The sequence below is a fragment of the Pleurodeles waltl genome, chromosome 1_1, assembly GCF_031143425.1.
Source record: "Pleurodeles waltl isolate 20211129_DDA chromosome 1_1, aPleWal1.hap1.20221129, whole genome shotgun sequence".
Lineage (NCBI taxonomy): Eukaryota > Metazoa > Chordata > Amphibia > Caudata > Salamandridae > Pleurodeles > Pleurodeles waltl.
The window spans coordinates 985,642,680-985,659,432 of record NC_090436.1 but is presented as its reverse complement, the minus strand read 5'-3'; the positions used below and the strand labels follow the sequence as shown (position 1 = coordinate 985,659,432).

Sequence of the window (16,753 nt, the reverse complement as noted above, 5' to 3'; positions counted from 1 at the left end):
CTTCTAACCAGCCAGAACCCTAGCTGTGTGGCTATTCAGAACTGTAATCCTAAACCCTTAATCCAATAGAAATATGAGCCCTAGCAACCAATCACAGCAACAGAGGCAATGACTAACAGAAACTTATCATAGGGGAAAGCGACCTTAAGCTTCGGCTACTGGGGCAGGGAGGTGCTCCTCACTTCACAATCTCCTTGGATACAGACAGGCATACTCCACACTTTCTAGCTACCAGATTCTACTTTTCAGGTAAGGGACAATTTTAAAACCACTGAAATATTGCTTTTTGAGCACTTGAACTAATCACTTTTTCAAGCCAAAAACAAGTGCTGCATATACTTTCCATGCACAGTTTAAACCACAGAGCAGATTAACCAGTCTCCTAAACACATCCTTGTTAAACACTGAGGTGTATTTCGCCTTTTTAAAAACCTTGTGAGGGGGGATCGGTGAGGCTTAATGCAGCCTTTGTCAAAAAGTAGGAGGGGCATTCATACAGTCATGGGTAGCACAAAAACAGCAGGTTAAAGGTACCAAGGCCCATATTTATACTTTTTGACGCTAAACTGCGCTAACACAGTGTAGCGTCAAAAAGTTTTGCGCCGGCTAACGCCATTCTGAAGCGCCATGCGGGCGCCGTATTTATTGAATGGCGTTAGCCGGCGCAAGCAGACCGGCGCTGCCTGGTGTGCGCGAGAAAAACCACGTACACCAGGCAGCGCCGGCGTAGGGGGAAAATGGCGCATGGGCGTCTTAAAATGGGGCAAGTCAGCTTACGTCGAAAAAATCATCGTAACCCGACTTGCGCCATTTATTTTCGACGCCCATCCCCCATCAACATGACTCCTATCATTGTAAAGATAGGAGTCATGCCCCCTTGCCCAATGGCCATGCCCAGGGGACTTCTGTCCCCTGGGCATGGTCATTGGGCATAGTGGCATGTAGGGGGGCACAAATCAGGCCCCCCTATGCCAAAAAAAATTATTAAAAAAAAATAAAAAAATACTTACCTGAATGTCCCTGGGGTGGGTCCCTCCAGCCTTGGGTGTCCTCCTGGGGTGGGCAAGGGTGGCAGGGGGGGTCCCTGGGGGCAGGGGAGGGCACTCTGGGCTCATTTTGAGCCCACTTGTCCCTTAACGCCATGCCTGACCCAGGCGTTAAAAATCGGCGCAAATGCGCCGTTTTTAGCCACGCCCACTCCCGGGCGTCTCTTTTGCCCGGGAGTATAAATACCACGTAAAGGCCTGGGAGTCATTTTTTAGACGGGAACGCCTCCCTTGCATATCATTAACGCAAGGAAGGGGTTCACGCTAAAAAATGACGCACATTCCGGGAACTTTGGCGCTATTCGCCTCTAACGCCATAGTATAAATATGGCGTTAGTTGGCGTTAGTTTAGCGTCAAATTTGCGTCGAAAAAAACGACGCAAATTCGGCGCAAACGGAGTATAAATACGGCCCCAAGTTTGAAAATAGACAAGATGTCAATTCAGACAGTCACTGGCAGAACAAACACAACAGTTTGACAGGACCAAGTTTGCAGAAAACCAAGATGTAAATTCATACAAACACGGGTAGAACAAACAGCAATTTAAAATACATTGGGCTCCATTTACTAAAAAGTGGCGCAGTGCGGTGCTGTACCAAAACTTGTAGTGCTGCGCTGTATCACTTTAGATATGCAGAGATGCACTGTATTTACTGAACTACACCGCAACCCTGTTTACCCCTTCACCGGTGCTTAATTTAGCTGCCAACGCAGACATCCTTGCACCATGGTGTAAGGGTGTCAGCATTGAGGAGATTGATTGGTTATGTGCAGGAAGGTGTCCCTTCCACCATATAAATAATCTACAATGGCAGTTTGGCACTTCTACGTGTGCTGCAGAATGCAATACACATAGAAGTACCAAATCATCATTTTTGAATGATTGTTTATGTGCAGGAAGGAGCTGCGATATGTGCTCCATTAGCTTTTTGAGCTGAGCAGAAACATGGAATAGATGTCTGGATTCCTTAGGTTGGTTTGACTTCCTTGATTAGAACTTTACCTGTAAATGGCTGCACATGGTATGATATATGTTAAGTTAGGATTAACTTTTTATTATCAGAGCATTTGCACTTTATTAATTTGTCTTAGCGTTGGTAAGGTTTGGTGCATATTTACATCCTCTTGTCTTGAGAATTGTTAAAACATTTGTTAACGGAAAATGTGGCTTAGCAGCTGCAGGCACTGCTTAGTGTATTTAATGTATTTATTGCATTGATTCTATGTAACTCACCTGGTATATTTAATGAGATCAAAATTTCGTTTTATGGTATGTAATTGGATGCATTTATTGCTCCATAATAAAAATAGTTTTAAAAAAAACATTGTGATGTAAACCTATGAACCAAGAGGACATTTTCCAATTTTATCAATAGAAGGAAAGAGCTACTGGATGGAGAGATCTCTCTAGAAGAGATTGACAATGCTATAATGATGTGTAAATCTCTAGGTAAAAGCGGATACTCTGGAGAATTCTATAAGTCATGCAAACTTCAGATGGCCTTGATGTTATTTCAGCCTTCAACAAGATGGAAATATTAGGATCTTTGGGCCTCATCTCCAACAAGGAAATCATAACATTGTTGCCCAAAGAGGTGAAGGACGTGCTGGATTATGGGTTGCCCTGTTTTCCTTATAAACGTAAATATTACAATAAGGGTAAAAGTGTTAGCCAATAGACTCCATAGAGTGATTCCTTCACTGACCCATCCCTCCCAAGCAAGACTTTGTCCTGGGATGTTCTTCAAGTAACAACATGAGAACACTTGCCCATCCTCTATAAGAGACCAAGGGGCAGCAGGGGAGAGACCTCAGATGTATCATTGTACAAAGAGAAGGCCTTTGGCTGAGTTGAATAGCATCACCCATTCAAAGTATGGAAAAATGTGGTCTGAGGGAGAATTTTAGCACTGCAGTTAAGTGGCTATACCAGTAACTGACAACCCGATTCAACGGAAGGGAACATTTATCTTGTACTATATGAATAAAGTGCAGCACACAACAAGAATGCCTCTTATCACCTTTATTGTTACTCTGGCCCTTTAACCTTTAGCTATTACCATTAGATCATATCCACAGATACGGGTTATACCATTGAGAGCAGAGCCAATCAAATCCATTCTATATGCAGACTATATACTGATGACAGTGGCTATACAACACACTTCAATCACTGCACCAGCCTCATTTCTTGAGGCCTTTTCTGAATTTTCCAGGAATATCATTAATTGATGCCAATGTGTTTTGCAATAATGAGGGCTAGAATGGATAGTTTTAATATGAGATAATACATGAAAGGAATGAAATACTTGGACATGATCTTGGATGCAGGACTGATTAATATGACAGAAGACAATTTATTACACTTGAGGGCAAAGCCAGAATGGATTTTGTGAAGTGGTCTTGACTACAGTTGTCCTTATGGGACGTGCTTTAGGCAGTAAAGATTAGTAGTGAAAGCACTACATTATAGTCATGTCATTGATCTTGTCTATTAATATCTCGTAATCTGTATTGAATTGAGTGAGCACTGAGATCAAGACTTTATTATGGGAAAGACAAACTCAAATACAGCAAGTTATGCACACACTGAGTCTGGTTCCCAAATTTTGTCTTAATATCTAGCACACCAACAATCTCAATTAGTGGACTGGTTACCAAATACACAGGATCTTCCGCCCTTGGTGAGAGACATTTGTGTCTGTGTCTCTAATCAGGTGATCTTGCGTACACATAAGCTGTTCCCAGTAAGGGTAGACAACCCTTTAGATAGGTCTATGTTGCAGGGTTGGAAACAGCCGCACAACTTGTTAAAGGTCAACCTATGATTCCACTTATTATCACCTCTATGGAATAAGGCGGGTCAGACTATGGGTGGTTCTCCACCTTTTTGGGCCTTTTGGGTGACCAAGGGAATATATGATGTTGAACAATTGATAGCTAGTGATATCTTCGAATTCTTCAGTGACCTGTATCTAAAGTATAACCTATACCGAACACAATATTGGAAATACCAACAATTGGCCCATTGTCTTAAGTGCAGTCAAGGCAGAGGTCCTTTGTCTACCAAATCCTCATGAATACAGATGAATCAAGAAATTGGGTCAGTTTTAGGAGGACCATACCAGAAATGTACAAGTTGTTGATAGATTCCATTTACCTGAACCCGGGCCTAAATGCAGCAAGACAGCTATACTCTCCAGAGGACTCATTGACTGTAATGCCATCCTACAACACTCTGGTTAGAGAATACAGGCTACCATTCTATTATTTTAAATTTCTACATATTTGGTATTGGTCTTTAAGTTAGCTACGCAGAGCTGATCCACTCCCACACGCAACTTGCCGAAGATGTGGGGATGAGTGTTGTGATATGATCTATATTCTATCTGAGTGTGTTAAACTAATGAACAACTAGTCTGAAGTAAGCTCTGTCCTATCGGAACTAGATGATGTCACCCTGTCTTACATACTTGCACCCTGTTTTGCGAACTTAGATATTAGAGGGAGCCAATATTGCCTACTAGCACAGGCAGTCTGATCAACTGGCTAAAATAGCAGACTTTGAACAAATCTTCTACAAAATAAATGATCAGATAGAACTTTTTAACCACATATGGGAGCTCGTTATATCCCCAGGAGTAAGATAAGTTTTGTCTTAATGTTATGCTTTCAAGGTGGCAGACTCAGATCTCTATTTGATCCTTAGAGAGGCACTAAAGATTTTTTTTTTTTCTATTTGTATTAAATTTCGTCTTTGGTGAGGCAATGATGTAATAATCTAGTGACAGGCTGCAGAAAATAGTATGAGAGTCTGGTTGTCTAGTGGCATGTCTTTTCTCTTTGGAAGAGACTGGTGTCCAACGTTTGAGGTTTATAGGTAGAAAATCTTACTATACATTTAAATATTGATCGTTAGTGATGTTGTTGACATGTTCTGAGGCTGTCAAGATTGGGGGAGGGCAGAGGTAACTGAATGTTGAAAATGTTGATCCTGTATTTTGAATCTTAAATTTTGAATTTCCAAGTTCGAACTTTAATTCTTGGCCTTTGAATCCTAGATTTTGATATCTGAATTTTGAAGAATGTAAATTTACTGTGCCAAGTATATGCTGTGTTTTTTTATGAAAATCTACAAATAAATATTGCAAAAAAAAACCAGCAAATCAGAACCCTCCTACCTAAACAAAAACCTTTCTTTTAAGCTCCCCAAGCTCACTTGTGCTCAACTTTTCTGCATCTGGCTACAGTAGCCTCCATACTTCATTCATGATTAGGAAGAAGTGCTTCAGATCCCGGGACCAATTTCAGGATATCACCCCTCATCAACCAGGCAAGCTTGAATCCAGTGCTTCAGTGAGCAAATTATTCACATCTGGGCATACCCTAGCCACTTAGGGCACACATAGCAACAGGTTCCAGAATGCTTGTTTCTGGTCCACAGAGGACCTGGCTTGGCAGTTCAGACTGGGCTGTTCCAATGGGGAGCAGAGTCAGGACCGATTTGCATATGACCAATCTGGGGTGGAATGATGAGCAAAAGAATGATGGATTTAACCCAGATCTGTGACAGGGGGTGAGTGTTTGAAATGTTTCAGTGCTTCATCCATCATCCTTTTTTGTTGCTAAGGTTGCCCTAAATGGTCAGGGTGTACCTGGACATGGGTCCCTTGCTCACTGTACCACTGGATTCAAGCTAGCGTTGCTGATGGGGGGTGATACCTTGAAACTGGCCCCAGAATGTTTGTTTCTGGTACAGGAAGGACCTGACCTGGCAGTTCAGGCTGGACTGTTCCCATGGGGAGCACTGTCAAGACGGATTTGCATGTGACTGGTTCCAAAGTGGGGTGGCATGATGAGCAAAAGAACAATGGATTTAACCCAGATCTGTGACTGGGGGTGAGTGTTTGAAAAGTTTCTGTTCTCTGTCCATTATCATTTTTGTTGATTAAAAAGCAGAATACACTCCATTTAGGTGAATGCTAATGCTCCTTGCTTCCTGCAAGATGGATGAACAGAAGGCCCACAGGTTTATTAAAGAATTACATTTTGAACTGAGATTTCAAAGTGACAGATGTCAATGTATTATTCTTACCTGTTGTAACTCCATGGACAACGCCATCCCTTGTTTTCGAGCCTGCAACAGAGTACAACACAAAGCTTGATTGAGACAGCAGAACATGACAGTGGACAAAACAAAATTCAAACATATTATGGTTTTGTGCCCTAGAGTAAAATGCAATGCCTGCTTGTAATTTCATCACACAATGAGCATATTTTGCTGGAAGGGGTATGGGCTTGATGCACTACAGTTGAGTGAAAAAAGTGTAGTACTTGTTAACATAATTTAGCATGTGTTACATTTGCAACCATGTTTATGAACAGACTACCTTTCATGACATTACCTCTTCATCCATTTTCCTCACCCCAGTACTAAAACACTGATTGGCTTCTCCTTGCCTACATAGCTGCCTTGCTGGTCATGTCAACAGTTATTACAATAAGAGAACCATTTGCAATGTCATTTACTTTGAGATCATTCCCTTTCTTAAGTGAGGGAGTCAATGAGCACATTTTCTGCTTGTTTCTTCTGAACTTACATCGTCCATTAATTCAATTAAGATGAGTGGTATTATTGAATATAATTATTAACTTGTCTACATAGTGGCACCTCCTCTAGCAGTGTCACTCAAATTCAACATTTATATTTTTGAGTCTGGCCCTGTTCTAGTTATGCCCTGTACACATATTTGGTCATGATCCATGGAGAAAAGATTGGTTCCACTATTCAAGCACCAAATCCTGCCTGAGCAGATTGTTATAGTTTATTAGTATTTAAAATTTTGCAAACCATGTTTGCTTTCCTTATCAGGTACGGATGTATTTATTTATCTGGTATTTCTATAGCATGAACGTAGCTAAAATGCAGTGGAGATCCATACATTGTCAAAGGCAAGCATAAAGTCAGCAATTAACAGAAGAAGAAGCTAGGATGTGGATGGTTAATTCAGTGTGATATAGGGTTCCTAAAAGAGGTGAGTCTTAAATGTTTTCCTAGATTGGAGCAGTATCAGGGCAACACGGGGATGTTGTTCTATATCCTGGAAGCATAGATGAAAAAGGTCTGCTGTCTTGTTTTTTTATATTTTTTACACTTCTTAGTCTTCAGTTTGATAGTGTCCTGGAAGTCAGTGTGCCATGAACCACCAGAGATGGTGAGCTCGCCTGAAAGATAAGTGGGGTGCTGTTCATGATGGCTTTGTAAATTATGCAGCTGGTTTTACAGATGGTGCTGCCCCGCAAGGGGAGCCAATGGAGTTCCATCAGGATAAGGGTGATGTAATCATATTTCTTGAGCCCTAGATGAGCTGGTCCTAGGACTTTTGGGGCCGCAGATAGAAAGGGAATGTATGAGGCCCCCCTAATTTGCATACAACGTGAAATAACAGAAAATGACATCATAGGAATTGAAATCAATTGACTATTGTTGATCGACTTTGCAAGAAGCAACTTTGTTGGTTCGGATATAAAAAAAAACATAAATATCAACACTAATAAAATAAGCACATTTATTTTATTATTCAGTTAACTGGAAATGCATTATATTAGCGGTACTGAATGGAAAGGTTTGGCCTCTTTTTCTCTAAAACTTATAAGTTCAATCAGTCAGTCAGTCAATTTACCTTATTACAGCCAAAGGCCATGAAAGTACACATAAAAAAGAAAAAACATATAGAATACATTCCATTATCATCAGCTTCTACACAGCATTTGTGACTCTTTATGGAATCCTTTTAGAGTGCTGATTTTCAAGAGTCAAGAAGAAGTAAAGGGCAAAACGCAAAGTGCACTCTAGAGCAAAAATCAACTGGACACCACCATAAAGCCAGGCCCTAGATGGATCTTGGTTAACTAAATCAACACTACAAAAAGTACTTCCGTTTAGCCTCTCAAGTAGTATAGTTTTAGGAAATACACCATCTTCAGTCAGGAAGAACTTTCAAACATGACCATATAAAGTCATAGCAATAAAATACATCATAAAATACCAATTGCTTTATAGATATGTATTGGAGCTGTACAACTTATGTTAAATACTACATGACAAAAATAAATAAAAACAATACAGCATTCTAAAATGAGTGCCCAAAACCAAGAGACTTACCAGTCATAGATAACCTATATCTAGCAGGACACAGACAAAATTATTTTTCTCCAGACTGGCCAGACACTCCCTAGGAACTTGGCAACAGACAGAAAAATTAATGGCCAGGGACATATCTACTCTGCATAATCCCATGGCTGCCGTAGGTGTGACACCTAGAAGGCGGCATAGAGGAGCAATCCAGCACATCCGCTGTTTACAGTAGTTGGGACAGAAGAACAGAAGATGGTCATCTGTTTCATCACTCCCTCCACAGGCAAGACACGTTTTGCTGTCACCATTCCATTTGGCAGTAAACGTGGCAGCTGGGAGGGTACCCAGCCTAAGCCTTATATAAAGTTCGATCAAATGTTAATTTTTTTTTTTCAGATTAGTGCATTAGATACACCTAAGTGTATGCAGTATTTATAGCGCCAACCTAGCCGAAAGACTGCACTGTACAGGGTCAAAGACACAGTCAGCATGCAATAGGAGAAGTAGATGGTTTATGGATCGTGACTGCATCATGATTATTTTTTTGGGGAAGTTTAGTGTTTGCTTTTTCCTCAATTGGAGCTGTCTTTGACCTCTCTGGATGGATATGGGAATTACATTCTAGGTCCTTGGTGCATCGAAGGGAAAGGCCTTTTTCTTGTTTTTGTTTTCTTTTTAGCACATCTATTTCTTCTGTCTGAGGGTGTCATAGCTGCAGTTGCATGGAGAACCACTCTGGTTGGCGAGCTTGTCATCCAAGAAGGCAGGGGTGTCAGTCGTGTAATGGAAATCTAGCTAAAAGCAGTGGGGCACTGGACATGGCCAATGACAAGCATAAAGTCAAGTGTGAGAAGCCGGCCTGGCTTGTAGTTGGTACCAGAGGTACTTACACCTTATACCAGGTCCAGTGATCCACCTTAGTGAAATATAGGCAGTATCTAGCAGCCTAGGCTGTCTAGGGGTAGCTGTAGCAGAGCAGCCAAGGCTGAACTAGGAGACATGCAAAGCTCTTGCAATATCACTATAGTCACACAGTACTGTAATTAAATACAATACTCAGTGATACCAAAAAATAAAGGTACTTTATTTTAGTGGCACAAGGCCAAAAATATCTTAGAGGCAATACTCCTATTGGAGGTAAGTATTGTACACAATCTATACACTAGAGACCAAAATCAGGTAAGTACACAGTCATAAAATAGTGCAAACAGCGAAAAACAAAAGAGATTGCAATGGGCCTAAGGGCACCACAAACCATATGCTAAAATAGTAGAATGCGAATATAGGTTTGCCCCCTATGCAAATGTAGTGTGTAGGGGGGTGCTGGGAGTGTAAGAAAACACCAAAGGTAAGTAAAATACCCCACCCCAGAGCCCAGAAAAACAGGAGTAAAGTACATCAAGTTTCCTCAGAACACACTAGAAGTCGTTGTAAAGGATTATGCAAGGACATAGCAAGACTGCAAGAAACCAATGATTGATTCCTGGACCTGAAGACCTGTGAAGGGAGGAGACCAAGTCCAGAAGTCGACGAAGAGTCCAGGAAGAACAGGGGCGCTGCCAACCTGGATGAAGGTGCAAAATTGGATTCTCCGGTTGGAAGAAAAGTACAAAAGTGCACCAAAGAAGATAGCTGCGGGCTCCTGCTTGGTGCAAGAGATGTCCCACATCAAGTCTTTGGATGCAGGCAGTTTGCATCGCTGGATTCCGCCAACAACCCTTTGTTCGTTAAAGGTCGTGGTTTGCATCAAAGAGGGGCTGCTTGGGCCCAGGAGGGACCTGGAGGTCTCGACTCAGACTGAGGAGACAGAGGGGGCTCTCAGCACTTTAGAAGACAGACGACAAGGCAGCCCACGCAGGAGTCTCAGGACACGAGGACAAAGGAGTTGCAGAATTAGGTCATTGCAGTACTACACAAAAGGGTCCCACGCTGCCGGAGAACAACTCAGGGAGCTGAGTATTGCAGGATAGAGTGCTGGCTACCTGAGCTGTGCTGTGAATGAAGAACTTTTGGAAGGAGTGCACAGGAGCCCAGGGAGCTGCAGAAGATGCGATGCACAAGGGTACTGTCAGTGCACGGCGAGGCAAGCTTCTACTTCCACCAAACTTGGACAGCTGGACCTTTGGACAGTCGGGGTCACTTCGGTTCGGGGTCACTTCAGTCCACCACCTGTGTTCTAGGGATCACGCTAGTCAACAGGAGAGGAGTCCCAGAGTACCGGTCGTCATGCAGAGGTGCCTGCTGAAGCAGGGAAGTGACTCCGTCACTCCACGGGAAATTCCTTTAGTCCTTCTGGTGCAGGATGAAGACAAGCAGTCCTCAGAGCGTGCACAACCTGGAAACTGTTGCAGTTACTGGCTGGAGCTGAAGTTTCAGACTTACAGTAGCCTTCTTGGATACTTTGTTGCAGTCACAGGATTCCTGGAGCAGTCTGCGGTTGATCCGACGGTCAGAGCTGAAGCAGAGGATGCAGAGGAGTCCTGGCAGAGTCTTGCAGTCCGAGTCTGAGGAAACACCCACAGGAGAGAACCTAAATAGCCCTGAGAGGGGCATTGGCTACCTACTCAGAAATGCACCTATCAGGAGGGGTCTCTGATGTCACCTGCTGGCACTGGCCACTCAGAGGTTCCCAGAGGGCCCCCACCATGGAATCCAAGATGGCTAATGCCATGGACACTCTGGAGGAGCTCTGAACACCACCCCTGGGGTGGTGATGGACAACGGAGTGGTAACTCCCCTTTCCTTTGTTTAATTTCACGCCAGAGCAGGGACTGGGGGTCCCTGAACATTTGTAGACTGGATTATGCAAGGAGGGCACCATCTGTGCCCTTCAAAGCATTACCAGAGGCTCTAGGAGGTCACCCCTCCCATGCCTGTAACACCTATTTCCAATGGGAGAGGGTGTAACACAATGTCCCAAAGGAAATGCTGCCCAAGCCCCAGGAGGGCAGAAACCTGTCTGTGAGGTGGCAGCATCTGGGGCTGCATTGGAAACCTCAGAGAGCTGGTTTGCCAGTACTGGGGGCCCATGGTGGAGCCCCCATGGTGCATGGAATTGGCCCTCCAATACCAGATTTAGTTTGGGGGGGAAATTTTCACAATCTTAGACACCTCACGTGGCCATATTCGGAGTTACCATTGTGAAGCTACATATATATATATATGTGTTGGACTTTTTTGCTTATGCAGAGTCATCCCCAATCTTTTTGCCTCCTGCCTCCTATTTTTTTCTGACCTGTTGCTGTTGGCTTTTGAACTCTGAGCACTTTACCACTGCTAACCAGTGTAAAGTGCATATGTTCTCTGTGTAAATTATATGTGATTGGTTTATCCATGATTGGCATATTTGATTTACTAGTAAGTCCCTAGTAAAGTGCACTAGAGGTGCCAGGGCCTGTAAATCAAATGCTTCTAGTGGCCCTGCAGCACTGGTTGTGCCACCCACATAAGTAGCTCTGTAATCATGTCTCAGACCTGCCACTGCAGTGTCTGTGTGTGCAGTTTTAACTGTAAATTCGACTTGGCAAGTGTACCCACTTGCCAGGCCCAAACCTTCCCTTTTCTTACATGTAAGGCACCCCTAAGGTAGGCCCTAGGTAGCTCCAAAGGCAGGGTGCAGTGTATGGATAAGGTAGGACATATAGTAATGTGGTTTATATGTCCTGACAGTGAAATATTGCTAAATTCGTTTTTCACTGTTGCAAGGCCTATCCCTCTCATAGATTAACATGGGGGCTACCTTTAAATCTGATTAAAGTGTAAATTCCCTTTGGGAGTGGATGGACATTTCGAGTTTGGGGTCTCTGAGCTCACAATTTAAAAATAAATTTTTTAGTCAAGTTGATTTTAAGATAGTGCGTTTGACAAAGGCCACTTTTAGAAAGTGAGCATTGTCTTGCTTATACCATTTCTGTGACTCTGCCTGTTTGTGAATTCCCTGTCTCAGTCAGTTTGACATTTGGGCTGGTTGCACCTCACACTAGACAGTAACGCAGAAGTAGCTGGGGTGTAGTCTGCATTTCCTGATGAGCCATCTGTGATAGGAGGAAGAGGAGGAGTGGTCACTTACATCTGAAAGGGCTGTGCCTGTCCTCACACAATGCAGTCTCCGACCCCCTGGTGAGTGTCTGGGGCCTAGCCTGGGCAAGGCAGGATTTCACATTCAAAAGAGACTTTACTTTGAAGTAGGCCTACTTCAAAGGAGAAATTGGGTATAAGAACGGCACCCAAAACCACAGACTTTAGATCACTTCTGGACATCAAGAGGAACCCCTGCCTGAAGAAAAGCTAAAGAGGTGAGGAGAAGTGCTGCCCTGCCTGTGACTGTACTCTGTGGAGCTATCCTGCAGTTGCTGCTTCTGCCAGAGTAAGAGGGCAAAGACTGGACTTTGTTTGCCTTCCACCTTGTGAAGAAATCTCTAAGGGCTTGATTTAGAGGTTGCCTCCTGTTGTTTGAAGTCTCAGGGGCAGCAAAGACTTCTCTCTGCCAGCACCTGGAGTCTCTGGAGAGACTCCTGCTCTGATAAGTGGTGCCCTATCCAGTCCCTGGGCCCTTGAAAGGAAAGCTGATGGAAATCCAAAGAAATAGACTTTGGACCGACGCCGCTGCTGAATCCGGTGACTCCGCCTGCAACCGACTCTGTGATCTTCACTGGAACGCGATGACCTTTGCAGGCCCAACGCCGCTGCAGCCCCACTGAAGTCCGCGACTCTGTGGAAGTCGCCACACCACATCGTGACTGACGCTGCCCGAAGTGCGTGGATTCAACGCTTCGCACCGACGCCGCAATCCCCGACTTCTCGCATCGACTTGTTTTCACTCTTCACCAAAGGTACTGTACTTGGGGGTCTACGCGATTCCGTGTCCGGCGCCGCTGGTGTCGGCTTGTTGGGAACGACTCCGTCACAATGCCGTGTTAACATCTCATCAAAGCATTTTGTGTTTCTAAGCGCTATTTTTGAGTTTAATCTTTAAAAATTCATAACTTGACTTGTGTATGTCGGATGTTTGTCGTTTTGGTCTTATTGTGTTTAGATAAATATTTCCTATGTTTCTAAACTGGTGTCGTGTCATTTTGTAGTGATTTCATTAAGTTACTGTGTGTGTTGGTACAAATACTTTACATCTAGCACTCTGAAGTTAAGCCTACTGCTCTGCCAAGCTACCAAGGGGAAAGCAGGGATTAGCTGAGGGTGATTCTCTTTTACCCTGACTAGAGTGAGGGTCCTTGCTTGAACAGGGCGTAACCTGACTGTCAACCAAATACCCCAATTCTAACATTGGTGATCAGCAGTTGGGATTTGGACTTGTATTTATACTTGACATACAGTGATTAAGGGTACACTACTGTTTTGATCTCAGACCACAACGTGACCACATACTACTTGCATGGTGATCTTTCATTTTTCTCTTTGGGACTCCTTTTTGTTCTACTTCCATGATTTTGCTGATCCCTTGACTGATTCTTTCTACTTCATTGGGAACTTGTTTTCTGCCGTTGGAACTTTGCACTTGTTGCCATCATGTCTCAATCTGGAGATGCAACAGCTGGAGCTGTGTTTGAATTAGGGAAAGTGAAGAGGTACTCAGTTGCTCAATTGAAACAGTTCTGTGAAGATCTTGCCTGTCCCGTTAAGAGCTCCGCCAGGAAGGGGGAGCTGCAAGAGGCATTGAGGGCCTGGGTGACAGCCAAGGAAGCTGGGGGGCATACAGAAGATATGGATGGGAAAGTGCAGAGTCTACACCATGGTGTAGTAGAGGTGCCCGTTACACCTGGCTGGAGGGTCTCCAGGAGTGGTAGCAGTAGGTCCTCTAAGGGTCTGACTCCTAAAGATGTGCAGGACAGACAGGCAGAAAGGGCTCGCCGGTTGGAGGCAGAAAAGTTGAGGATGCAAAGGGATTCAACGAGTGGAAATGGGATTTAGAGATAGAAACTATGATTTGGGCTTACGAGCTAAAACTGGAAGAGCTGGCAGTCAGGAGGGCTGAGACTAGTTGGAATGGTGGCAGCAACAATTTTATATCCAGTGCTGCTGAAGAAGTGCACACGCCCAGAGATGTGGTGCCCTACTTGAAGGAGGGAGTTAACACACGCCACGAGGTTCAGGGGTATGAGGTAGCTCCAGTGATGCACAGGGTCCCTGAGGTGGATTGGGGAACTGGCATGGGGAGTCATATTCCTACTGGTGGGAGGAATACTCTATTGACTCTAGGTGAGAGTGACAGGGAGAGGGGTTCCCCCCAGGTAGAAGTCCTGGTTATGGAGTGTGAGGACATCCCAGAAGAGTATGGGTTGAGTGTCATGGGCAGTCATGTACTGTCTCACCAGTCTCAGGAGGGTGATGTGGGATGCTTTTTCAAAGCAGAGTCACTGGATGGTTGGGTGAAGGGTACTTTGGTTCATTCATGTGAGGGGCTGAGTGATGTAATTGCTGGAGAGCATATATCTAGTCCTCATTTTCCAGAGCTACACCAACACCCAAGGGAGTGTGAGTTCTCTGACCCCAGGGAACTTACACTGGAGGCAGACTTCTGGGTGAGTACCAGAGAGTCTGAAGAGGCATTTGGGGGTGCTCCCGAGAGGAGTGGTCTAGGTAGTTCCTAACCAGGTGAGGTAGGGAAGGATTGTAGTGTCCCAGGTAGGTCCCAGTGTAGTGGGATGGGTGAGGGACCCCATGTCCAGCCTCAGAGGAGAAGGAATGGGGATGGGTTAAGGCCCAAGATGCCTGGGATCCGGTCCCAGGACCTGGAGGGTTCAATGAGGGTACACCAGGAGGGGAGCCTAGCCTGTACCATAGGGATATCTGTTGAGGGAAACCCCACAGTGTCAGTAGAACGTGGGGGGGGCAGCTGTAGCCAGCGTCCTACCAGTTCTGGTGTCTGGCAGTACCACTCCTAGTGAGGGGGTGCAGAAGTCCAGACAGAGGGTTGAGGGGGGGTTGTGGACCCCAGTGGAGAACCTGGAGGGTCTGGGGTCAGCTCTGAGAGAAGAGCCCCCCAGGAATGATCTAGGTGAGACCATTTCTGGGTTGGGGGGAATCCAGACTCTGTCAGATGGGAGAGGTCAGGAGACCTGGACCAGCCAGACACCTGTGTGGCCCTTGGGGATGGTGTGTCCCTTGAGGGGGGTAAGTGTGCCCCCCTGGAAGTCCTGGTGTGCCAGGCAATGGTTCAACCACAAGGTGGTGACTCTGAGTTGAATGATCAGGTTCAGGGGGTAAACTCTGACCTGATGGGGGGTAAGTGTGCTCCCAAGGAAGTCCTGGTGCGCCAGGCAGTGGTTCAACCGCAGGGTGGTGACTCTGGGTTGGATGACCAGGTTCAGAGGGTAAACTCAGACCTGGTGGGGGGTAGGTATGCCCCCCAGGAAGTCCTGGGTTGCCAGGCAGTGGTCCAGTCTGAGGGTACAGACCCGGGACTGGAGGATCAGGTGCAGGGAGTAATCCCTGACCTGAAGGGGAGGGTGGTTTGCCCAATCACCCCCTGGTGTGATTTCGAGGGATACGTTCCCCGAGGGGGGGGGGGGTGCAGAACCTTGAGAGTAGGGGTAGGGGAGAGAGAGACTCACCCTTGACCCCGGTGCAATCTAATGGTACAGACCCTGGATTGGAAGGCCAGGTTCAGGGTGTCCCCCCTGACCTGGAGGAAGGGGCCACTGCTAACAGTACCCCTACCATGTTGTCTTCTGGGGGAGCCACTCCTAGTTGGGGGGTACAGGACCCCAGAAGTGAGGGCAGGGGGAGGGAAGCCTCACCCCTGGCCCTAGTCCAACCCGAAGGTACAGACCCTAGGTTGGAGGACCAGTTGCAGGTTAACATCCCTGCACTGGTGGAAGAATTGTGCAGGACTGCTTCTACAAGCATCCTGACAATTTTGGGCTCTGGGGGTGCCGCTCCGGCAGGGAGGGTACAGAGACCCAGAGGGGAGGACCAGGGTCAGGTTGTCATCCCTGACCTGGTCGAAGGGAGAGTGGTCAAAGGGTGCCAGGCACCTGGGGCTACCGCCCCCCACTCTCCACAGTCACAGTGGTTGGAGAGGCCTGAGGTCGGGCTGTCATCCCCTGACAGTTGTCCGGGGTCACTGTGGCTTGCTGTCCTGGTGGACAGAGTTGCCCCTGGGGGAGGAACAGGAGTCACACCCCGGGGGTGGAGTGGGCAACACCACTGTGTTGGCCCTGGTGGTACTATCTGCCCATTGGGATACCTCTGTGAGCAAAGTAAAGTTAGGTGCTGCACAGATGGTATTTGCAGATGTGGGGAAGGGTTCCCCATGGGTTAGCTTAGTGGGCCCTGAGAGAATGGACAGAGGGATCCAACTGGAGTCAGGAAGCCGTAGAACTGGAACATGCCCCTGCTGTTGTGGGCCTGGGTCCTTGTTTTATCGACCCAATCAGGGAAGTACATCAAGGTATTGATTGTTCTCCCCTGGCTTTAGGCTGGTAGGGGGTTGTGTTCGACTTTTTTGATTATGCAGGGTCATTCCCAATCTTTTTGCCTCCTGCCTCCTATTTTTTTCTGACCTGTTGCTGTTGGCTTTTGAACTCTGAGCACTTTACCACTGCTAACCAG

General features: G+C 45.6%; 1 protein-coding gene across 2 annotated transcripts in view; it reads right to left on the bottom strand.

The window, feature by feature from the left end:
* The window catches only part of SNCA (synuclein alpha), a 628,022-nt gene that overhangs the window by 389,376 nt on the left and 221,893 nt on the right, over positions 1–16,753 (bottom strand). For both annotated transcript variants that reach the window (XM_069230269.1, XM_069230270.1), the window contains exon 3: positions 6,143–6,184. In XM_069230269.1, the coding sequence (XP_069086370.1) occupies positions 6,143–6,184 (42 nt within the window). The remainder of the gene's footprint in view (positions 1–6,142; positions 6,185–16,753) is intronic.